This window comes from Hippocampus guttulatus, chromosome 4 (assembly GCF_054856545.1).
Source record: "Hippocampus guttulatus isolate MCC_2025c chromosome 4, RoL_Hgut_1.0, whole genome shotgun sequence".
NCBI lineage: Eukaryota > Metazoa > Chordata > Actinopteri > Syngnathiformes > Syngnathidae > Hippocampus > Hippocampus guttulatus.
In genome coordinates, this window is record NC_141264.1 from 11378241 (window position 1) to 11404020 (window position 25780).

Consider the following 25780-nt stretch of genomic DNA (forward strand, 5'->3'; position numbering starts at 1 on the left):
TAGCAGTATTTTTTTTTCCCCCTAAAGTTCGGTTGAATTCCACTGAAGAGGTTCCCATATCGCCAACATGGCAGCAAGCTGGAAAGACGACAGTGCAGCCGAGTGTAACAATGGCTACAGTAGTGAGACGTCAAGTTAAACATTCATCACTATTAGTCATAATTAGTCCCCAGTATTAATTAAAGGGTGTTGCTTTAAGGGATGGTGTGCCTAATTAGGAGGTTTGACAGGATGACACCCACATCCAGCAGCCTATTCGAGGGGAACAATCAACTGAGTTCCCCTCAAAGCGATTGGAGCCCTGCAAAACTCAGTGTCCTTGGTCAAACTTGGAAGGTGTGCTGGTCCTGGCGCGCTTCAGAAGTATTGACAGGTTTGACAGGCCTCCGATTAGCCAGCCAGCTGGAGGACCAGAACTTGTCACCTGTCAGGTAGACAGATGAAGGGAAGAATGAGCAGCTCAGAGGAAGAACAGCAAGAGGAGGAGGAGAGGAGCAGGATGGCATGCGGCATAGCTGGGATGGGGGTCACCTGCGGAAGTGTTTCGGAGGCACTCCATCACTAAAAAGTGGCTGATGGTGATCCCGAGCCAAAGAATCTGTGATTGGATCAGGGATTAAGGGGCGAGCTGTCTCTTGAAAGAAGTGTGCACTTAAAGGGAGGAGAAGGCTTGGAAGCGGGACAGTAAACAAATGTCAGATGGCCCAGGCAGGCAGACAGAGTGGCAGGGTGGGTGGGCTTTGACAGACACATCTCACACAGGCTGACAGCGCCATCAATAGCCCCGGGACGGCCGTCCTGATTGACAGCTAGCAGGTGGCGCTTGAATGGAGTTGTCGGGACGACTGTCAGTCAAAGTCACATCACCGCGGCTACGAGGCTTCATGTGAACAGGCACACAGCTGCCCAAGGTGATCTCGGGGTACGGGTGGAATGTTGGCACGGCAGGCGGCGGCATAGTGGATCATATGCCGGTAATGGCCACAAATGGCAGCGGTTTTGCGGGCATATTTAACAAGAGTGGACTGCATTTTCTTTTCACAACATGAGCGCAGTTACGTTCATTTATGTTTTCTTTCAAAGATTTGATTGTGAATCTCGACAGTTTTCTCCATTTTTTTGGTTCCCCTTAATTGAGCATTGTTCCAGCACCATGGCATGAAGCACTGGAGTTAATGGGCAATAATTATATGTGAGAGAGCCTTTCTCCCTGGAGTGGAATCCAGAACAAATGGAAGCTCTGATGTGCAACATTCTACTTCATTACATCTGCTGCCACGAAAGCCCTAACATCTGGCACGGTATCCTGACAGATAGATAAGACTTGTGGACTGGAAGGGAAATGGAGTGATATTTAGAAAATAGAAAATAACATAACGCAGGTTATTTACTGGATGAGGGAACAAATGCTTTGGGCCGACAGGGTACATTCTGCCGACTGGACGAGCGTTGAACTGATGGATGTGTGCAAACACAAGCTATGCGTTTAGACTAGCTGTCAAAATGAAACAGACTTTTTCTTATTGTTACACGTTCACATCACAGTGGACTTTATTATTATTATCATTATATGCAACCTCATTGCTACAGATAAATACTTACTGTGGATCTTCAAGAAACACTGGAATGTACATAAACATTTGCCGTTCAACGGGATCTGTAATCCCACAATACACAGCTGAAAATACCCTTACTTTTTTTTACTGTAAGATCTGTCTGAAGGAACCACAAAGGAGGAAAGAAGCAAAAGAACAGTTGTTTAGTACTTTGTGTGTGAACACCCAAAAGTGTTATATTATTATAGAACATAAGAAAGTGCATAATCTCTCCTTTTAATTTAACGTCTCGGTCGTTCTTAGCAAAGCAATAATCCTAACTGTCTGTATCAGTGGTTTCCATGACAACAACATCAAGTCCCACAAAGCGATGCGGCGTTGATCGACTCTTTCCCCACAGCCCGATTGTTTTCCGCAATATTCGGTGGCGATCTGGACAGCCGATGCGGCGTGTGCGAGCGGCGGAGACGGCGGTCGGGGTACAGGCTGTTATCAAAGGGCTTTCGGTGGACGCAGATGACGTGCGTCTTCAGGTTGCCCTTCTGGGAGGCACTGTAGGGGCAATACTTGCACGGGAATGGCTTCCGAGCTGGGAAGGGGAAAGAAGAAGGTTGAACAAATTAATCTACAGTTTTGTCTGGAAGCTATGTCGGAGAAGTCAACAAAATACTTGGTAAATCGAAGCAGCCTACAGTGTGGTGCAGTACAGTTGCGCGCTCACAATAACAAACATGCTGAGTATAACCCTGTCTGGCAGTGTCAAACACATCTGAGTGGCATTGTCTTTTGTAAAGGCAGAATTTGATACATAGCTTGCAATGGATTTCATTTGACTGTGCAGATATACCTGATATTGTGGCCGGTCAGTGTAGTCTGTTGCCTTGCCCTGCAAAAGGATGTTGGACAAACGGTGTTCTCACCTCATTTAGAAATATAATAAAGACATTCTGTCCAAACTCTAAACCATAGGTGTCAAACTCAGGTCCTGGAGGGCCGCTGCCCTGCATGTTTTCCAAGTCCCCCTGTTGCAACACACCTGATTCAAATGAACAGGTTCAATGTCAGGCTTGCGCAGAGCTTGCTGGTGATCTGTTCATTTGAATCAGGTGTGTTGCAACAGGGGGACTTGGAAAACATGCAGGGCAGCGGCCCTCCAGGACCTGAGTTTGACACCTATGCTCTAAACCCTTGCCAGGTTCGAAAAATTTTTTTGTGGGAGCAGTCTTGCGAATCAACTCCTTTGAAGTTGGTGGGGCTGTGTTTACGTTTTTGTTTCGATTACATTTGGTTTTGTTCCCTCATGGCCTTTTTGTCTCCGCCTGTTTTCGTCATCCGGGTCCCTTGTGTTTAACCAATCAGCTCCCTCGACCCGTTGTCTTGTCCAGATGTTTCTTGTTGTCTCATCACTCTGCTTGTATTTAGTTCCCTGGGTTCTATCAGTCTTTGTTGGATCTGTGTGTGTGTGTGTGTGTGTGTGTGTGTGTGTGTGTGCGCGCGCGCGCGCGCGCGTGCGTGTGTGTGTGCGTGCGTGCGTGCGTGCGTGCGTGCGTGCGTGCGTGCGTGTGTGTGTGCGCGCGCACGCGTGGCTGCCCCCTGTCATGTTTTGTTTCTGTCTTTGGTTTCCAGTGGTTTTCAGGACTTTGTTTGTACACTTGAGTTAGTTTTTCCGGTGTAGTCCTGCAAGCACTTTTTGTTCATATATTTTGCTCAGTCCACCTTGCTCCTCCTGCCTCCCTGCTTTTTGGGGTCCTCTACCTAGAGTAGTGCATGTCTGGCCCCATTCACAAAGCAAGAGCTTCAAGAGATTTTGGTTGTCGTGGCTAGGCTAGCTTAGCTGTTGTCGTAGATCAAAGCTCTTTGATGTGTTACGTCCGTTGCGTCAGCACTAATTGGTTGAAGCCAAAAGACGCGCGCGTGCGTACATGTTCGCGCTGACGCACGCGCAGCAGATAGAGCGGACTATCGACTGCTGAGTCGCGCTTCACTCGAGTGGTGTTGCTACAAGCTCTTGGATCGTGTGCTTGCTTTTAGACGGTCTCAACTTTGAAAGTGTTGGACAATGTGATTTCCGATCACGACTGCAAGTCGCTTCTCTGATGCCTTTGATCAGCTCTATGTTCCGCCTTGAAACATAGAGGAACATGGCTCTTGATTCCACTCATCTTTCTGTAATATATCGGATTCTGTGGCTCCCTGAAAAATGATGTGGCTAAAAGTAAGACTCGAGCCACAGTTTAATGAGGGTACTCGTGCAGCTAAACAATTATGCGACAAAATTGAATGCAGTTGGAAAAAAAAAGACAGGCTGCAGGTTTCTTATCAAATTTAAACAATATTAAAAGACCGCCTGCGTTGCTATTAAAGCAAAATGAGTCCAAAAGAGAACACTTGTCAAGGCGTATTAAGGCAAATCGTCACGATCCATGTCAAAACTATCGACTCTGCACTTCAGCCTATTTGCACAGACTCATCCTCTGAAATGTGCAATAGATTGCTACAGCTAGGGCTCTCGTTTCGAATATCACATTTGACCCGTTTCCACATTCTTTGTTCCGCAATTCCTTTGAGGCGTTTTTTTGGAGAATGTGGTTTGCCAAATGAACATAGAGCATATTTTACAATAAAGCTTGACTTGACTTGAAGGCGTCCGGGTCCCCTTATGACTCTATTCCTCCTCACTTCTTGAAGGAAGCCCCTACACACACACACACACACACACACACACACACACACACACACACACACACACATTTTAAACATGCTGTAGTGCAACCCCTACTTCAGAAACCTGGCCTTGATCAGGATATACTGTCTAATTTTAGACTCATGCAGATGACACTTTAGACCTTTTTTTTTCCATTCATACATCGACCTGGGGCAGCATGGCTTGGTGGTCGTGGGTTCAATACCTGGCCCTTGTGTCCATGTCCTTTCGCAAGATACTGAACCCCCACTTGCTCCTGATGCTGGGTCATCAATTAGTGAATGAGGAGTCAATGGTGGGTGGAAAATCCCGAGCCTATTTTCTACACCGCTTACCACACTGGGGGTGGGCAGGAGCCTATCCTATCTGATTTTTGGTGAGAGACGATGTTCACCTTGAACTAGGCTATAAATACAGTTGAGTTGAGTTGAGTTGAGGTCGGCAGACAGTCACAGGGCACATATAGAAAAAACAAGCATCCACGTTCAGTTCACACCTACAAACCATTTAGAGTCTTCAAGAATCACAACCTCTGAACTGCGAGGCATGTGTGCTAACCACTATCACACCGTGCCATACTCATTGTTTTTGTTCATTATCATTTGTTATTATTCATTTAATTTATCGTTCGCAACCAGTCCAGGGAGTAGCTGATCTCTTGATTAAAAGTTAAATGGGTAGGAACCAGTTCATCTTCAAACTGAGTATGAGCGCGAAAGAAAATGGATGTATGAATGGATGTTTATTGCATATGTTAAATTGCTCCAAATTGCTGTTTGAAAGTGCTCTATAAATACAGTTGAGTTGAGTTGATGCATGTTTATTATTTATTATTTAATACAGAGTATTGTATTATTACATTTATAAGACAATTATTTAATTATATTTACTCAGGGGTTTGTTGTAAATAGACCACTTCTGAGTAATTCCTTTGGTTGTCAAGCGGAGGCTTGAGCTGATTTTGAACTTTAGATATGCAACCCTCTCTAATCCATTGTCACCCATTTCCTGCTTGCTACAAATATACGCACCATACACACACACTGAGATAAATAAACACACACGCGCGCACACACACACACATTCAAACACAAGTGTTGAGTTGAGGAATGACAGACGTCTGTAGCTGAGAGAGGGAAGGAATGTCAAAACTTCCTGTCTTTCCCGTGCAACTTAACTCCAGTCACTCCTCTTGATGTGGTTCACTTTAACCACACAAACAACAGTGCATTGCAGTTAATCACTTCCATGCGTTCGTCTGACCTTAATGTACAGCAAACACTAGCTTGACGCCAAAGTCTGAAGGTGGCAATGGGATTAAATGAATGACTTCTTTACCTTTGTGCTTTGATGGACACGTGTCCTTCCTCACTGCAGTGCTATTCGGGACAAGTTAGCTCATGAAATGACTTTCTTTTTTCCTGTCTGTCTCGCACATCAATGTGTTTCTCAGTGATTCACGATTACAGTAAACCGTTATGTGCTGATGTCATTTGACATCACTTCCCAAAATCCGAGGGCCGTCTCAAGCCTTTTTCAAATTCTTCCTCCCTCCCCCTTCACTTGCCTCTTCCTCCCTTTTTCCTTTCGATCACATTCATCATCAGAGCTCGGACAGCTGCGGGAAGCTGGATACTGGCCCTACATCTACATAAAAATGTGTTTTGAGGGGGAAATTTGGGAAAACTCACAGAAGGTGTGTGCAATAAAAGGTAATGCTCCATCTGCTAGTGTATAATAACCGGATGGCCAATAAAGGGGACACACACACACACACACACACACACACACACACACACACGTCAGAAGAGGATAAGTCCTGACACATGTGAATATCATCAGAGTGGCGTACAAGGTTTTGTGTGTGTGGAGTGTACAATGGGAAAGAAGGGGGCTTTAAATAGTAATTGAACGTTGACTGCTGAGCTCACTTTTGAAACGAAAGTCAATGACAATGGAAAATAAATAAAATGTGACATAAAATACAAAAAACCCCCACATTTTTTATAGTTTAATCGGTCTACAGTCTTGATTTAAATCCAGACACAGTGGTGTAAAATAAAAAAAATTAAAAAACCGATGCTCTCAGAAAGGCAGATTTAAACGAGTCAAAAAGGTCTCACGCCTACATTAGGCCCCACTTGTCTTTCATTCTTGCTGTCCCTCCTCTTCTTACCGGAGCCGCTGGTCTTCCTCCCCACTCCCAAAGGAGAAGAGGGGAGGTCCAGGAGAGGGCAACCTCCAAATAAGTTCCATTAATCACAGACCAGAGTCTAATGTAACTAATATTTTACAATTAGAGGAGACAGCAGTGGGATCGGAGCCATCCATCTCTCCACCACATGATCCTCTATTCAGAGGTTGCTTTTCGCCACAGTTTTCAAACTGACCACATACACTATGCCGCGCAATGTACACACACCGTCTGATCCTGTCCCTTTACATGGCCATGCACAGGCACAAATAGATTGGAGGGGAAATGAGAAAGGAGGGACTGTGAGGTGCTGACAGAAAGAGAGATGATATGCCAATAGTAGGGGGAGGAGGGGGGGACTGGGGGGAACAATGCTGATTTTGTAGAAGACGGTAGGCTATATTATGGGGAAAATTGCATTTCAACTGAAGCAAGTAACAAGACACAACACACTCCAGTATTTTAAATGACACAACCCCTCGTAGCGTATCATGTGGCACTGAAGTTCATGACAAAATATTAAAGCCTTAACTCATCGCAGTGATTTGGTCATTTGTGTTGGATGCTTTCCTTTGTCCACTTGCAGACTAATTCCTAGCACAGGGGTAGGGAACTCCGGTTACTTGAGAACCATATCCTGCCTTTTTACGATCTCCAACACACCTGATTTAATTGATCATGATCGTTTCAGGCTTTTCCAGAGCTTGCTGATGAGCTGATATGGTTGAATCGGGTGTGTTGAAGTAAGGAGGCATCTAAAACAGGCAGGATTTGGCTCTCGAGGAACCTGAGTTCCCTACCCCTGCCCTAGCATGTGCTCATGTACAAGTCTGTCTTTGGTTCAACTCAATCTTATCCAAAAGATTTTATCGTGAAGGATATGTTTTCATTGTAAAAGGTGATTAAAAACAATTACAAAACGTCAAACTTAAACAATGGATTTCAGTGGATGCTTTTAAAAGAATAGTGAATGACTTTGAAAAACATTTGCCCCCAGATGATTCCGTTTATTTGCTTGCATTAATTCACGTATGAATTCATTCAATGCTTTACAAACCTCGGCATGTGTTTTTAATGTGGATGTCTACATTTTTTAATTGTATTTATGTTTATTGTCCTTTTCTACTTTTATACATTTGTGATGCTGAAAAGGGTTTTTGTTGAATTTCCTCAAATTGATTTCCTTAAGTAGTTGCAAAATCAAGTCAATTCAAGTCAAGTCAGGTCAAGCACAACTTTATTGTCAAATGCGCTGTATGTGCAACATACAGCACAGATGAAATTTCCTCCCTCTCAACCAGACAACAAGACAAGAGGATCTGGATGCAGATGATTTTATTTTGGGCAACCACTTGATAAAATAAATGGAGTAAATTGTAATAAATAAAGTGTGTGTGTGTGTGTGTGTGTGTGTGTGTGTGTGTGTGTGTGTGTGTGTGTGTGTGTGTGTGCGTGTGTGTGTGTGTGCGTGTGCGTGTGTGTGTGTGTGTGTGTGTGTTTTCTAGGCAAACAAGCCTGAAAAAGATTTACAGGTTGAAATTCCAGAAAACATGGCAAGAATGAAAATGTGTTATGTTTTTGCATTTCTGTGTTTGTGGGGGTCTGTTTGACCCTTCAGTATCGATAATAATTAGCAAAAGAACAAGTTTTAAAAAAACAAAAAAGCATGAGCACCTAGGTTGCCATTTAGGTTCATTACACTTTGGAAGCCTTACAGTAGTTAATGGAATAACTGTTTTGTCCATGGCAATGACCTCTTCAAATATGTTACTTTCAGACTTCAACCACTATGTTTCTCACACACCATGTGGTGGTCAGGGGAGAGCAGATTGAAAATCTGTGCTCTAAAACATCGATTTTATTTTGGGCATTGTTTAGCGCGATGTATAATTTGTCATTTGCGTTACACTAGCGCACATAAAATGAGTGAAATGAGCCTTTTACACACAGCCAATGTGCAGCAATATTATTAAGAGTCATCATTTAAATTGTAATCTTGTCATCTTGTAACTCAAGCTGAGTGATGTTTTTTCCTGAATTTTTAAAGACATATGTGGGGCGGGAAGCTACATTGGTGATGGTGATGAGACTCATGCAATATTGAATCGGCAGCAGAACAAAAATGATAAAAGCGTTATCATGACCTGCCTCAGCACCAAGTGCACATTTTTGTGTGTGTGCGTGCGAGTGTGTGTTTGTGTCTGAGATAATGACCATGATGACAGTGGCGGGGCCGACGGGGGCCAGAGGAGCTGAATGGTGACGGATGACACAGTGCTGAGCTCTGATGGCACACAGACAGTGAGTGATGACTGCACATCCTTCCCAGCACTCCACCCTTCATTATCTCTATGAGGAGAGGCACGGCACAAAAGAGGGCCGCGTTGCCCTCTCGCTGCCCTCGGACGACATCTGCTCGTGGAGGCAGGAGCACCGCCGCTTACTCCTCTTTCACCTCGCTGTCGCTCCATCTATCTCCATCTACTGCCATCTTTCTCGTTCCTTTTCTCTTGCTCCCTCCACGGAGGGAACACAGAGGTCAGACAATGAGATAATGACTCATCCCTTTCATACGGGGAGCCTTTTCTTTCTCTCCATTCTTAATCATTTCTGTATAGATCTTCTCATATTCACTGCGAGAGGCCGGGCTTTATCAGTTCATTTGTCAACTGCTTCAAAGTTATCCAAGGGCATCACGTTATCAAAACACTTTCCCCTATTGAGCCTTTGAAATATGATCGCACGCTTTCGAAGTCAGTGAATTTTTAGCATGTTAAATGGTACCATCTCGTGGTCAAATGAAAGCATCGCAGAGAAAAACACAAGGGAGGGTTCTGTTCCGTGTGAAACTAATGAGCATGCAGACAGGTTCAAACAGAGGTCACCATCTGGCCAATTACCACTGTTGGCACATTGGAGCCGACCCGAGCTGTCCGCGCAAACGCATCACTCCATGTCCAGTGTGCCCGGCAATATGTCAGCGTGCCACTCGACATGCCATCCAGTACGCAAAGGATGGGGGCAAACGGGAGACAGCCCCATGACAAAGCCACCTGGTCAATGCCGCAGACAGGACAGCCTGCTGGGCCACCTGCTTTGCTAACTTTTGGAGGACACCCTGCACACTCTCAATGTCACTCATCTGTCTCAATGTCCCGTTTGACAGACGCCACCTAATTGTGGCTCTGACATCTGCTTCATGAGACAAAATCAATCTGCTGAATACTGAGGAATGTTTGAAACAATCCCTTCCAGGAGGTGACTGCCGTGCGTCAGAATATGGGCAAAAGCATTGCAACACACTTCTTGATTAAATGATCACCCTGTGATTTGACACTGGGTTCCCTGTGAATTATAATTCTTTGTCTTTAAGCCCCACCATGTGCATGCAAGTTTGGTGTGGAAGAAGTGACCGAAATTCCTACAGATGCAGTGGAGACATACCTGTCAAACCCCCCCACAGGGCTCCAATTTTTAAAGTGGACTCAAATACTGGAGTATTTAACTCTTTCATTCCACAAGACGTACTTATACGTCTTTTTAAAATTAGGCCCCGCCTACCAAGGACGTACTTATTCGTCTAAGTCTTTTTTTTGCGTCATAGAGAGGAGGAGGGTCTGATGCAATCTGTGAATGAGAATAAGCCGTTTGCATTGTAAAGCATGTAAAAAAGCGACCAGTAGGTGGCAGTGGTGCCTCACGTGCTTGAAATGCATGCTTTTACCAAAAGCTCTTTTTCTCCATTTTTTGCCCAGGAATCGCCATTTTCATGGAACTTAGCCATTTTGTAATGCCGATTGCTGAAGAATGGAAAAAGAGAGTCCAAACTTTATTTTGGTAGGCTCCATGTTTATATAGCATTAGAACCAAATATTCTGTGGGCCTTGCAAGATCAGTCAAAATCCAGTAAAACGCTTGGATTGAGGGGGTTGCCCCAGTGAAAATGGCTGAGATTGAATGAGTTAACTGCCATCACACTCCACCTCTAATTCTCCTGTCGCCACTTTTACATTGAAGCATGCATGATGGTATGTTTACATTTGAGTTTTAGCATCAAATGTCTCTTTGTGGCTCTCCGTGAGCCAGAAAATAGTCTGATAATTAACGAACAGAGAAGGCACAAACAGAATACTTGAGGCTATTGAATGACACTTGCGTTTTATGATACAACGCATGGCTAAAACAACAAACCAGATGGTGACCAAAGACCTATTGTACGCACAAAATACTATGAAGCTGCATCGGGTAGACGTGTTGTGCTTTTTTTAAAGCTAAAAGGCCAGATGTCCGAATACTTTTATCCATACATCTATTTTAAACATGACAACTCAGAGTTAGTCGTATTTTGCTTCATTTTTAAATCTAAATGGCTTTCGGTACAATTATGACAGTGTGACAACTAGGAAGGGGCGCGGAAGGGGAGACATGCCTTTTGCCCACATTATAATAACCATCTGTGCGGGATGACACAAAACTACAAGTTGCTATTCGAATCATAAAGAAAGGGAACAGATGTGAATCCCTAATGGAGTTGACAGGCACTTTCCCGTCTTTCACGTGAACATATTGGGTTTTGGAATAAAAAGGAGGTGGGGAGGAGTGAAGGTGTATCATGTTGCACTCATAATACACGCATATCAAAGGCCCCAGCTGTTGGATCCCCTCTCCTGAGAGACAGTATTATTAAATCTGCACTCAGCAAGCGTATCGCACCAGCACAAGAGCTTTAAGCCTCTCTATCGGGGGGGGGGGGGGGCTCAATTGGCTTGGGCCATTTGTAACCTATCATACAAGGAGATTATATCACTCCTTTAAGCGTGGAGGTAATCAGTGTGGCACACCTGAGTCTTCCTTAGCTCTGATAAGTTAGAAGTTTCACACGGGAGAAAAAAAGAGGAATTGAGTTTGGTGCGTTATTTTCAACTGACGTGACTGATACTCACACACACACACACGCACACACGCGCACACAAGCACCCCCCCCCCCCCACACACACACACACACACACATCCTTTTCACACTGGTGGCTGCCATATTCTTTTTTCGGAGGTGAAAAGCTAGCAGTGTTATGGAGTGTTTTGTAACAAACAATGCAACATATTTGCCGGCAGTTTCCAGGAAACTTGATGTACTTGATCAAAATCCCAAGGCAGTTCTGCAGTGTTCCTGAAATCAAATACTGCAGATAATGAAGTTCTTTGTCCACTAGGTGGCAGTATCAGCCTATCAATCTTCAGGCCAGTACTGCTAATGGTGTGACATTGTTTCCCAACTTCATACCTGTCAACTCATACGGTTTAGCCATAGTTCATACGGATTTTGTGGTGAATTTTACGTATATGGCCGTATCGCACAATTCATACGGATTCTGAAAATTTCCGTTTTTTGTTTCCCCCCCTGACAGGTAGTTCCGTTTGCTTTTGCCCAGAACGGTGCTCGTCTACTCGAATGATTTCATTTCCGGAATACAACTCTGAACACAGTAATGCCACTAAGTAGAATGATGATTAGACATTAACCAGACATTGTATTATGGAGATCTACAATAAATATCATTGAAAATTTCGTGGATTTTTTCTGTGCCGTTATTTTGACATAAAATGCTTTGGTATGTTATAAGGATTTTTTGCTCTTTATACGGATTTTTTTGGTAGTTTATACAGGTTGGCGCTCCGAAATGTTGACAGGTATGCAACTTTCATAGAACAAAGTACATATTTTATATGAGAAAAAAATAAAATGGCACTGCACCAAACAAAAGATGTCAGAAAAAGGCGATTCACAGATTAGTTGCCATCTTGTGGAAAACTACATAATTGTTCAGCCTGTCACAATACTCGTTGGAATCAGTGGTAGACTTACCATCAGGCAAACACAGCCGTCCAAATTTTCAGTGCCCCCCAAACGTCTCAAACTGGTTAATAAAGTCTTCTTTGATTCAAAGCAATTGTCATTGTTTTTAGTCTTCGTTCACTCAATTAAAAACATATCAAAATGCTTTTAATCTATCATGGTCACTTTGAGTGCTCCTCCTTGTGTAATGGAGTATTCCGTCTCCCTTCTGAGCATGTGCAGAGTTGATTTAGAAAAAGGTGACCAAAATTAAGTAACAAACTTGGTGCGTTGTGACACGTCAGATGCCTGCCGTCACAAAGATGTGAGTAATAAAACAGGACGAAATAGTAAACTATTTAATGTTATCAGTTCCATTAAATGTGTTGAAATGATTCACTTGCATTCAAATCTTCAAGAAAGATTTTAAGGATTTCACCTAGCTCAGGAAATATGAGCTTATTCTCAAATTCACACTTTTTAGCCATTCATCCATCAATCCATCCATCCATCCATCCATTTTCATCGCTTATGCCGCGGGTATGCTACTGTCTTCGGACAGTAGGTGGGGTAGACTGCAATCTCCACACAGGAAGGCCGGAGCCGGACTCCAACCTTGCACCTCCATATGGTATGGATTTGTTAAATTTACTAAATTGTCAGTGATGAGGTTTTGCCTCGACACCAGCAATACACACACACACACACACACACTCATTCATTCACACTCACAGTAAACCTCAAGTGCTAGGGGGTAAAAAAGACATTTTTGAAAATGTGAAATCTTTTTGAAATGAAAAATATATTTTGGGATGCATAGAGCCATGTCTGATTAAAATCTGCTCCTGACCAGCGTCAAATTTCAGATCAATTAAGTGAAATTGGATACATAATCTACTGTGCCATGACACATTGGTTGGGTTGGAAAGCACAAATCCAACAGAGAGTACATGCTTACCTGATGCTACATTATTAACGCCGCCCCCGTCGTTCAGGGTGGTCCTATGAGTGCCAGTTCGGTTCTTCTGGGCTCTAAGGATCGAAAGCAAGCCAGCTTGCTGATAGGTGTTGATCTGATCTGGAGCCAGGTTCTCAGGTGAGGACATGTTTGATTCCGCTGAAGCCCAAGGGACCATCTCGTCATGCTTCTTCCCCAAGACGTCAGCCTGGCCGGCATCTTTCAACATTTTCCACTCAATTGCATCTTCATTTGCTTCGTCCAGCTCTTCTTCAAGGCTTGATTTCTCATCTTGACCGTCAACGCTTAGGCCTGTTGACCCTATATTCTGTTTGTCCACACCTGCTTTTATTCCCACAAGATCACACCTGTACGCCGGTTTCACGTCAAGTTCGGTGGAGTAATTTTGAAGTGGATTTAGCCCATTGTTGAAGACGCCAGACATTTGGACCAGCAGAGCAGGAGACACGGTGGAATGAGAGGAAACAGACAAGTCTAAAGGCTCATACTGAGATTTGTTGGTGTGAACAGAAGAAGGACTATCAGGATTCTTGTCAGGGACCAGCAGGGCATTTTCTCTGTCTGGGGAAAGGAAGTGAGTGCTCACGGGGCTCCTGTCCTCCCTGGACCGGGGTCGCGGCTTCGGGTTGGGGCTGGAGCTTCTGCTGCTGGTGGCCTGCAGTGGAGAGGACAGATCCCTGCTGTTCTGCCAAGATGGGAAGTGGTAGCGGTCCAGCTGGAAAGCGACGGCGGGGTAGTCACAGGAGGGTGGACACTTGTAGACATTGTCACCTAATGCACACAAGAGCAGCAAACACATAATCAGCGTGTGCATAGCAAGCAGTTTGTTCCAAGAAAGGCACATGTGGCAACGACTGTTCCCAGTATGAAAAATGCGACAATCCCACACCGGGCTGAGTTGAATGATTTAAGCGGTGCCCCACAGTAAATCATGCTTGTAATCAGCTTTCAGCTCCGGTGATCCATCATTTTACAGTATGGATGCCACCACCGAGTGCAATAAATACACCCAAAGATGTTAACACTAAACAAGATTCCTCCAGAAATAATAAAAGAGTGAAATTGTAAAACATCCAAAAGTGGGTGGCGCTTGTAGACACAGCGAAAGCGAGAGGGAGCCCTGTTCTATGAAAGGCAGGAAATGGGTTTCACAGTCATGTGACTGGCTCTGATTAACCGCAATGTACTAGCACCCAATTTATTTTTGCATTCCACTTCCAAAATGTTTATTAATATAGAGAAGGAGGGATTGATTTCTCGCCTTTTTCCTTTTAAGCTTTAATCCTCCCCGCGCTTTAATTATCCGAAATTAATGTCATAATGTCTGCTTCTTGTGTTTACCTACAGAGTAATCTTCATAGTGGTCCCAGAAACACCCATCAGGGTTAAACACACTTCCCCGCGACCGTTTTGAATAAGAGATCGGTGGCCTCATACTGTCTTTAAACAGCCCAGCTGTTTCGCTGCCATTCCAATTACAGTAAAAGTCATGCAACGCCATTAAGCCACAAATATTGGCAGTTTATTGCCCAACACTCTCTTGGCATTTGAAGGTCAGGCCATACATTATACTGTGTCTTTTAGGGATGCGTCTGGGATAGGCAGATAAACCCACCACCATTAATTTAATTCCATGCATATTGATGCCTTATTGTTCTTCTTTAATGGACTAATATCTGAGTTACAACAGTGATTCATCCCCGCCAGAGAAATATCAATTTCATACACCTCGAGATGTGACCCTGAGGTAATTCTCCAGATCTAATGATCTGAAGTCGGCACTCGACTTTGTTTCCAACTTTAATAGAAAAACTACAATCGTGCAGTGAACGGTAGTAAAACGAGGGTTTCTCTTTTTTATGTTTGCAATGTAGAAATCCATAAAATATCACCGTCCTTGAGCAAAAGTCGTTCCTCTTTGTACTGTGCATATACACGCTCACAGACCCGGAGACATTAGGTACACCTCACACAATCTAATTCCAGATGGATAATATATTCTGGAATTAATTTTGATTGACACCTTGGCAGGGGTACAACTGTGACTCTTTCGTAGAGCTTAACTAAGTAGCCAAATGAGAACAAACGGCACACTCAGCGTGATACGGTACAGTTTCACACCACTGAAAACTACTTTGGACAACCACAATAACTTATTGTAAAATGGATATCTCTCTGTGTCGGTAAAAGCTAACAATATATTATTGTATGTGTGTAAATGAATTGTATTTATTGCAGCTCTTGAAATGAATTTCATCGGATTTTGGATTTGTTTGTAAAGCAGTCCGTCTGTGTTTTTATTATTGTGGCTGTCGGTTTCAGTGGGGTAGAAGTGGCGTTGTATTACCTTATAAAAGACACCGTGCATGTATCATACATATAACCTGAGAGGCAAAAACTACTCTAATGTAAAATGGCAATAGTAATGCTCTATACAGATATCATCTTGCATTGTGCAGATGACCTCCCTACTGTATATGTACAGGATGAATATGGGCATGTTTGCATCTAGCTTGGTGTCACTCTACATGAAATGTGCACAGCGACCATCATCATGGTTGTGCATGAGCGGGAAAGTGGCTTTAAAAGCGCCACGCCCTTATGTCTCCAGTAAGAGAGAGCGAGAGAGAGAAAAAAAAAATCCAAACTGCTTAATGGAACTCTTTCAGATGCTCTCTATACATCTCAATTATTCTGCGGTTTAAATTACGATGACATTGCCGGTCAGCTCCAAATGCAAAAAACACAAATCTAACCTCATCTTTCAGCATCCTGAAACCATTTGCCAACCTACATGAGAGCAGTAAAACAACATCAAGACTGAAGATTCTGCTGCTTTTTGCTCTTCGTCTGGATGGCTGCCATCTTTGTGATTGCCTGGTTCATGCTAACTTAATCATTTGGAGATTTACTTACACTGTCGAGCTTCACAATATGTGAGGGGAGTCATTTCAGAGCTTAGATTTATCAACCAAAACTCCAATTACTGCATCATTACAAGCTGCCGCCTCTCTTGCCTAACACAGACTCAGAGCATATAATAAAGTGATGCATATGCATTATCTGACCTTGCTGGATGTGCAGGGAAAACTGTAAATAAATATATAAAAGTCTGCAGGGAGCCTGGAAAAAAAACGAAAAGGAAGCCAGCAACCAGACTTGGACAAGTGATTCATTTCATATGGAAATTGGCTTTAAGATTTATACCCATACAATCCCATCAATGCAATCACAGCCTTGCATCGTATATGCTTACACAGCCATTTGGCAGTTATATTGTCAACATCAAATTGTATATAGTGTGCCTCTTTCTATATGTGCAATCAAGCACCTGAGATGCAAAACAGTTATTCATGGTGGCTGGTTTGGTTTAAGATGAAACAGAGTGAGAGTCGCACGCCAGACTGGTGAGAAAAACAGGGGCGCCAGATGTTCTTTGATGTTTATAATAGCATATATTATTAATATTAATTAGACCACATAGCCAATGACGCATTTGGGACGTTTCCAAGTCAATTAAGCCACATGGCATTCAGGGTACAGTGGAAACAATATTTCAGGGCAGGTGTTCAAAACTCCCCGGGTAAATCTTTTTATCTGCATGCTAGGAAAACAAGCATTTTGAGCTTAATTTCAGTCTCATATCTGCAATAGTAATTAAAAAGAGGATTAAATGACAGAAGTGCAGCTGAGGTGCAGAAAGCCAACAGGTAATCTGGCTGCTTAAACCAGTCCGACTGGCATTTATTAAAAAGAGTAACACCTTTCAAATCGGATAAAAATGCAGACACACATTGTTGCAGCAGAGCGGCGTAAATAACGAAAAACCTCATTCATTTGCTCATGAAGAAGACTTTCCTAATAACCCAACATTCTCATAGACAGCATGAAACAATGCTATTATGAACAGAGAAAGAAAAAAAGACAAAGTTTCTTCCACTACACCACTGAATTTCAGTTCCTGTATTTCCCGAATAAAAAAACAGGCTGACAGTTGGACTCGCATGTTGTAATCACATTACTGTGAAAGTAACTATTGTAACCGTTCACTTGAGAGTCTGAGGAATATGAAACCAATATTTACGTCATTAGTAAATAATGAGTCAGTCACGTAGGAGCATTGCTATTGTTGATCATGACGTTCAAGTAATTCTAAAGCATAGTCAAGGATGATTAATGTACAGCAGTTGCCGTGATTAATTCACAGATGTATAGCTTTGACACCTACTACTGATTTATTCATACAGAGTTCGAGTGTGTTCCCTTTATGATGGCCTGCAACTTAAAACGTATTGGAGTCAAATGTCCCTGAACCTGAAATACGACAAAATGGAATCAAAGCAAAATTTCAGGAAATTTTAACACAACTTCATAAATTCTGAAGACCTACTGTAAAAGTGTTTCTCTCTTTTTCTTTTGTAATGTCAGCACAGAAGGCTACCCATGATGCCAAAGAGGAAAAAACTAATAAAAGTGACCAGAAAACCAGAAAGGTAACTTACTGCAGCAGAGTAAGTTCATCCAAGCTGGACTGTAGGAAGGTATACAATTTGCGTTTTTTGATATAGCTATTTCTGCGCTTGTACATTAGAATGTTATAATGTTACTCGCAGTCTCATCTATACAAAGAAAACAACGCAAGTTAAATATCTGCCATGCAAAACAAAAGCCATATAGAGTACAGTATCAACAACACCCAGGATCGAAAATCTGAGATGGACTGAAGCAAAGCAGAAAAGTGCGCTGTTGATGAGTCCACCGAGCAAATTGTGTCCTCCAGGCCAAAGGTTAAAATGAACAGCCTGAATGTTTTGAGCACAAAGTTTAAAAGTCAACATCTGTGATGGTATGGAGCTGTGTTAGTAGTGCCCATGGCATGAGTAATTTGCACATCTGCGAAGGCATCAATAATTCCGAAAGGAACATCCAGGTTTTGGAGCAACATATGTTGTCATTCAAGCAACGTTGCAAGACCATGCCGGGTAGCATTCTAAGCTTGGTACTAAAAGAGACTGAGAACTACAATGGCCTGCCATCAGTCCAGACCTGTCCCCCACATAGACCGGAAAACGTCAGGCACCTTATGAGGTGCAACATACAACAACAGATACTGTGGACAGTTGAGAAACAGAAGTCTTACATCAAGCAAGAATGAGAAAGAATTCACATACAGAGCTTCAACAAATACTCAGGTCCCAAACGCTAATTGAGTGTTGTTAAAAGGAAATGTGATGTAACAGTGGTAAACATGCCCCTGTCCCAGCTGTTTTGGAATGTTTTGGAGACATCAAATTCAAAATGAGTGATTTCTTTTTTCAACAAAATTAAAAAAGACTAAATAAGAAAAAAAAGACTAAATACTTTATCATTTGAACATTAAATATCTGGTCTTTTTAGTTTATTCACTTGTATATACTTTGAAAAGGATTTGCAAATCAGTGTACTCCGATTTTATTGACATTTTACACAGCATTCAAACTTATATTTGGAATCGGGGTTTGTCTGTGGCAGCTGATGGAATACTAAAAAGCTTCATTTAGACACGACTGTTCCTTTATTCACTTTGTTTAATGAATCATCAATTATTCATAGTGCTAGTAATTTATGGTTCCTCTCACATTCAGTCCTCTGTAACTCTAAACTATTTTGTTTACTGTTCTGTAAAGGGTAACCGTTAACCTTTTCCTGCCATCCATCACAAAGAAGAGACTCTGGTAATAGGCGCAGTTAAAGGAAAAGTGAGATTGTGCATGGCGGCATGCTTTGACAGACATGTACTTTGTATACCCGTCAAATCGTTGGTTTTTAAAGGCAACTATTAGTTTTGGTCGTCTTGATTGTAACAGTTTAAGAGAACATTAATAAAGAGAGAATTAAGGCGAGATCATGCAAGAGGACATCATCACAAAGTGTCTGCTCACTGACCTTGAGGTTAAAAGTACTAAATGGACTACTTAATTATTACGTGTCAGAGCATTTCAGGATTGTTTGGGGTATGATTTCCTCTAAGCTGGACTAATGTAGGTCACAAGCCTAAAGCATGCATCCTTCATTAGTTTATCATCCTAAACGGAGTCGTTTCTCCTATGTGCATTCTCAAATCTGCCCTGATCAGATATTGAGCGAAGTAATTTGCCTCCTATTGAAAGCAGACTGTGATTTCTAATTTAAGATGCTATTTGTCGCTTGGAATCTAAATCCCGAGCAGTATCTGAACATATCAAACAAAGAAGCTGTCTCTCACCCTGACAGCCGTGACTGTACTATATTTGCCTTCCATATTGAGAACATCAATAACATCATGACCACCATAGGCTATAGTATGAATAATGCAGCCAGTAATTCTGGACTAATCAATGTTCCTCAAGCTGAACATCTGGCACTGGTAATTCTTTCTCAGCATCTCCGCTCTCCTGAATTAGAAAACACTTTCTCACTTCCTCCTTCCTCCTCTCGCTTGATGTCCAACCATCCAAAAAGGCAGGCTTGATCAGTAACAGCACCCCCCCCCACACCTCCACCATCTCCGAACAAACTTATCCCCCTGTTATTAAAGCCTCATTGAGTGGTGCGTGTTGGCCATATGTGTAGGATTTACCTATCTGTCCTGTAGCAGACCTGAGTGTTGAGCCCGGGCCAACAGTGTGTGATTGTGTTAATTAATCTGTCATTGTGAGCGCGGGGAGCAGCTGCAGAGGTCTCAGGGATATATTGTCAGAGCTAAACAATGCGGTGCTAAGCCCCCAGAGTGAGTCTACCATTACACAGGACTAAGAACAGAGAGGAAAGGGGTTGGGGGGGAGACAGACAGAGAGAGAGAGAGAGAGAGAGAGAGAGAGCGCCGGATTCATCATTGACTAAAGCAATGACGCCTGACCTTTACAATGAATTAGTTTCCATGCTTAATATTGACTGAAATTAGAGTCTGATGCTGAATGTGCCATCCCCGCAGTGTGTACGCTCAAATCCTCAGCTAGCCAACGATCATAAAGGTTTTCTGCAAATGACAGCATATGGTCTTGGAGATAGGGGAGAAGTGAAAACAACAATGCTTAAAAGTGTTCCTTAAAAGCACAACTACAAATGGATTAAGCCAAAAACATGCCCGCAATTCCATGTAAAATATGCAGATAGTGGTATATGTGCACAATGTGTCAACAAAACATCTCATGAGATTAGGCCTTGATCCATTTATCTCTGATGCACGGCATACAAGAGCACCTCCGACTTGGATGGACTTTACTTACTTGTAGACAACAACCGGAGTGACAAACTGATGGGAAAACAACACGAGATGGCTTCAGCGTCCTCTCTTCTCTTAACTGTTATGGCAGTAATTTAGGCCCATGATAGCGTGTTAGCAGGATGCCATGACAAGAATGGCATTTACCCAGAGAGCCAAATCATCCAAACCACCAGGTGGAACAGAAGACTATCAATAAAAATACCAGGTGGTAGATCAAATCATAAAAATCACTGGGTGGTATATATCAAATCATTAAAAACACCAGATGGCATACATTAACATCTTGTGCCCCCGGAGGCAATTGGTTGAGGATGTGACAGATATAAAATAGAGGGTACTAATTATCCCTACAATGCCTATGATGCCATTATCTTTTTAAAAAGAAGACAAAGTCCTTGTGCCTGACAGTAAAATCTGCTGTGCTCCCGCTGACCCTGCATTCCACATCCACCTTCTCTTAAGTGGGAAGAAAGACAAAGCCATACCTGTCACACTGCTGCTATAATGTGTGAAGAATGGCAACATATATTGAAGATTATGACATGCAGTCATTTGACGATTTCTTTTCAACCCGGCAAAAAAGAAGACAAAGACAGCAGAGAAAATATGAAAGGCATGCTAAAGTGATTCAGTACTTCATGTTCCATGAAGTTAGGGGACTTGCCAGAGACATTAAAATATGATGTAAGGGCTACAGGCATGACATGTACCACATAAACATTTGCACTTAAAATCTGCTCTCGACATTTATTGCATGTAATTCATCTCTCCATTCTTTGATCTGCATGTTTTTGACTATTTGTAATAATTGTGAAAGGCAAATCACAAAAATTAAATAAATAAAAATATCAAAGCAGTAAATGTCAAATCCCTTTCCAACTGTGCTCACTACTCAACATTGATATCCTCAATGAGTGCCGGAGAAAAGAAGCTCGCCTTTTCAAAGATGATAATGCTCAGTTCTGACTGACATGGTCTGAGAGGTATTCATTTATACTGTATTATCATGCATATAGTGTAGGGTGCACAGTACATTGCCATCATATTGACACCCGTCTCTAATTTCCCCTTTTTGTAGCTAAACAGAAGCACCACGACGATCTCGTATGTTGAACAATCACTGCAATAAGGTGTTTTTGATCATTGGAAAGGTAGAAATTGAGGGGGAAAACTGATTTCTGGAATGAAACACCCTCTTATGAAACGAGGCCAAAGCAACACATGCCAGACGTGGCTTGTCATTCTGCAGACAAGGCCGCATCAAATGACGCTTCACATCCATTATGTGGATGTACATTAGATTTTGTTTGAACAAATAATCAGCTGTTTCCTAGTTTCATAGTTGACTTTCCTCCGACATTCCAAAAACATGTGAAGCTAATTGGAGACTAAATGTGAGTATGAATGTTTATTTATCCACCGATTTTGCCTTTTTTCCACCGCAAGCTACGGAAGATTCCATCACACTTATCACCTTGAACAGGATGTTTACACTTTTGTGGTTAACTAAAACCTGGATGTCAGTTATCTTACTGCACTTGTTTTACAGTGAACAATCATCCACTATTACTGTAGAGTTCAGAAAAGTGTCAGGAGCGGAGCCACAGGGTGGCCATGGGTGGCCAAGACCACCCCGGTTCACTCTGTGGCCACCCCTTTGGTCATCCTCATACCGAGGGGAAAATCTTTCTGCCACTTTCAAGTAGATGTAGTATTCTTAGACCCTTTTTAAACAATTTTTCGTTTCAAAACTGAAAGAATGAATGACCAATGAATGTGAATGCAAACTCTAAATTAATCTGTTTTAAGTAAAGAACAGTCAACTTTCAATTTCTTTCACACCATATAGCAAGCCAACAATATGGCCGAGATGCAATTGTTTTTCACAGTCATGGTTTCATGAAATAAAATGCGCAAATAGACTAATCTTGCCCAACACACTCATCATACAGGCAGGAACAAACCTAAGCAAAAAGTAACATTTAAAAAGGTGAAGAATTAAGAGACTTTTGTGTCATTGTGCTTTTTAGATATGATTTGATTGAATGAGCCGTTGATCATCCATCCATCCATTTTCTAATCCGCTTACCCTAACGAGGGGCGTGGGTGTGCTGGAGCCGAACCCAACTGTCTTGGGGCAACAGGCAGGGACCCTGAATTGGTTGCCAGCCAATCGCAGGGCACACATAGACGAACAATCATTCGCGCTCACGATCACACCTAGGGACAATTTCGAGGCTCTCATTAACCTGCCATGCATGTTTTTGGAAACCAGAGTACCCGGAGCAAACCCAGGCTGGCACGGGGAGGACATGCAAACTCCACACAGGCAGGCCGGAGCCGGAATCAAACCCTGCACCTCTGCACCGTGAGGCCGGCGTGCTAACCAATCATTCACCGTGCCGCATGCCATTGATCATAATATACAATATGGTATCGACTGTCTGTGCCAATTGATCACTGGCTGTTAGCTAGTGAATCAGTACATGAGATGGGAGTAAACTCTGAAATAGTACACAAAAGAAAATGTCATTATCTAGGGAATTAAGCTCAGCAAAATGTTGCTTTTTGCTTAGATTTGTTCCTGCTTGATTATGAGTGTGATGGACATTGTTCCGGACATATGTGAATTTTTATTTCAGGAAACCCTGACTGTGAAAAGCAATTGCATCTCGGCCATATTGTTGGCTTGCTAGATGGTGTGAAAGAAATTGAAAGTTGACTGTTTATGTATGATAAAGAATGACAGACGCACGCACAGCCACTCCCCATTGAGGTCTTTGTCACACTGGTTACTCCAATGAAAGATTTTCCCTGGGGCACTTGCCGTGTTTCCGATGGGAAAAAATAACTGAATAATAGGCTGAAGGTAAATGTGGCAGTGTGGATGTTGTCCAATATATAAATGATGTGCATATTATTTTTTGATATTTATGGATTTCAATGTTTTAAATGTATTATTTGTTACACTCTCACTGGCACTGCCAAGTAACCTCTCCATTCAAACAAACCATATTACTAGCTGTATCGTCCCTCCCAAAATATGTTACCTATAGCTGAAGTAGGAGAAGAAGACTGCGGTTGGCGTTCAAGGGCACTTCCAGTCTCTGCCGCAACCTCGGTTGGCCCGTGATGACTCAGGCTGCCTTTGCTGCTGGGCCGGCTGCTTGTGTTGAGGTCTTGGTCGGCGAGGCCCACTTTGCCGTCATCCACAGTAAGGCGTCGTTCCGACAGGTAGGAGGAGCTCTGCTGATGCTCCTGATCCTTACGCTTCAAGATGTGCTGTGGTGGTGTCATGATCTGCCAGCCTGAGTAGCTAACTGCATCCCTGCTGGAGATGAACTTCTGCAGATAGTCCAGATTGGTGGTGCCCAAAGGAGGGTGAAGGTGATTCAAGCCCGACAAAGAGGAGCTCTTCGTATCAGTGAGCGGGCCGAGACTTGGGGAAACCCCACGACCTAACATCTCGCTGACTTTGATGTCAACACCCGCTGCTGCGAGTAACTGGCTGTAATCTGTGGTCTGGTCGCCTCTCTCAGATGTGAGGAACCTGTTGTGAATGCGGGAGATGTACTGCGAGTAGAGGTTGCTCTGATAATCTTCTGTTAAAGGATTCATGTTAACAGAGGTGTCATGCTGAGTGGGGAGATGAGCCTTTGAGGCCAGCTTATTCAAGTGGACCTTCATGTGGTTCTTGAGAAACCAGGGTTCTTTGAAGCGACGGCCACAAATTTGACAGCAGTGCTCAAAAGAGTCCTTGTGTTTCCTCATGTGACCTTTAAGGAACCAGGCCTGGCTAAAGGTTTGTCCACAAACATCACAGGGAAATTCGCCACCGGGCTTCCCCTTGTCATTGGCCCCCACCGTGGGCTTATGTCCTGGCCCTGAATCAGTGGTAATATGTGTCATCTCAACGTGGCCAATAAGCTCCTCCTCTTGTGCGGCAGCAAACTCACACAAGGTGCATTTGTAGGGTTTGTGCAGAATCCTGATGTGACGCTCGAGTTCCTGCTGCTTTCTGAACTTACCCTTGCAGAATGAGCAACGAAACCCAGTGGGTGAGGGTTGGGTGCTCTCATCGTGGATCATGGTGGTTTTAGGGGACGCGGATGCTATGGGCTGGCTATTGAGGAACTGGTTTGGAGCCTGGGCCTGTTGGGGTTGTTGGAGTTGGGTGATGACAGACGTTTGCTGAGGGCCGACATGAGCGGCTCGCATGTGCCTGTCCCTCAGTATGGCCCTTTCCTCAAGCTCATGAAGCAATCTGTTCTCCTCCCTAATGCGTCCACGGCCTTTACCCAGTATGCCTTGCTTGTGGGTACGAAGGTGTATCTTCAGGTTGCCCTTCTGTGCAGCCCGATGGTCGCAGTAGGGACACTTGAAGGGCTTTTCGCCGGTGTGTGTGCGCATGTGAAGCGAAAGGATGCTGTTAAAGCGGAAACGCTTCCCACACAATGGACAAGGATACTTTCTGTTCTTGCGATTGTCATCCTGAACAGAGTTTACCTGGGTAACAATGCTTTGATTCGTGACCCTCAAGAACTGCGAGAGCTCAACTCTCCCATTCATGCTGCTGAGAATTCTTGCATCCATGATTTGATTGGCCAGAAGCGCCATCTGGCTCCTAATTGGGCGGGTGGGCGGCCTAATGAATCTGTCCTTTCAGTGTCTGGCTAAAGTTACAGACTAGTGGTCAGGGGTGTTTGAAAGGTCTGCAGTGAACTGTGTGCTGGCTTGCTTGTACTTATTCAGTTTAAAACAGGATGTGGATTCATGCTGATCAGATGAAATCTCGGCTTGTTGCAGCTCAGACCTAAAGAGAGAACAAAGAGAACATTAAGTGCATTCAAAACAAAGAAAGCATTCACAAGCAAAAAAAAAATAAATTATTTTTTAAACAAAGACTATACGGATCACTGTGGAATCTTTTAGCTCCCATGTTTGACGTCAGACGGATGACTTTCTACTCATTAGTAGTCATTCAAATGACTGCTGTATAATACCAGTGAGGCACTTCAAATAGGTCAACAAATGAAGCAAAGTAGGTTATAACTCCTCTCATCCTGTGTTAAGTATACCTGTGGTTTTACATTAACATTGGAGACTGTGAAACTGCTGATTAAGTCCAACCACAACACCTTACTCACCAAACATACCATCCCTGTGAAAGGGTAAGATGGAAATCTTTGTCTCGATCTAATGTACTGACACACAATACCAAGGCGGCACAAAAACATCAAAGTGTGACCTCTTCTTACTTAGCCTCTC

At 43.1% G+C, this 25780-nt stretch overlaps 1 protein-coding gene across 3 annotated transcripts in view; it reads right to left on the reverse strand.

Moving 5' to 3' along the window:
- Nucleotides 1–1526: 1526 nt before the first annotated feature.
- LOC147205934 (zinc finger protein 536-like) overlaps nucleotides 1527–25780 on the reverse strand; it is a 33456-nt gene continuing 9202 nt past the window's right edge. The window contains exons 2-5 of one of the 3 annotated variants that reach the window (XR_015100816.1): nucleotides 23563–25325; nucleotides 13246–14037; nucleotides 4176–4251; nucleotides 2017–2145 (exon numbers count right to left, since the gene is read on the reverse strand). Coding sequence is in view for 2 of the 3 variants with exons in the window: in XM_086110226.1 (XP_085966352.1) it covers nucleotides 1910–2145; nucleotides 13246–14037; nucleotides 23563–25129 (2595 nt within the window). In the remaining variant the exon portion in view is untranslated. Of the gene's footprint in view, nucleotides 2146–2732; nucleotides 4252–13245; nucleotides 14038–23562; nucleotides 25326–25780 lie in introns of those variants that run through there. The other 2 variants (XM_086110226.1, XM_086110227.1) reach the window with 2 other exon arrangements.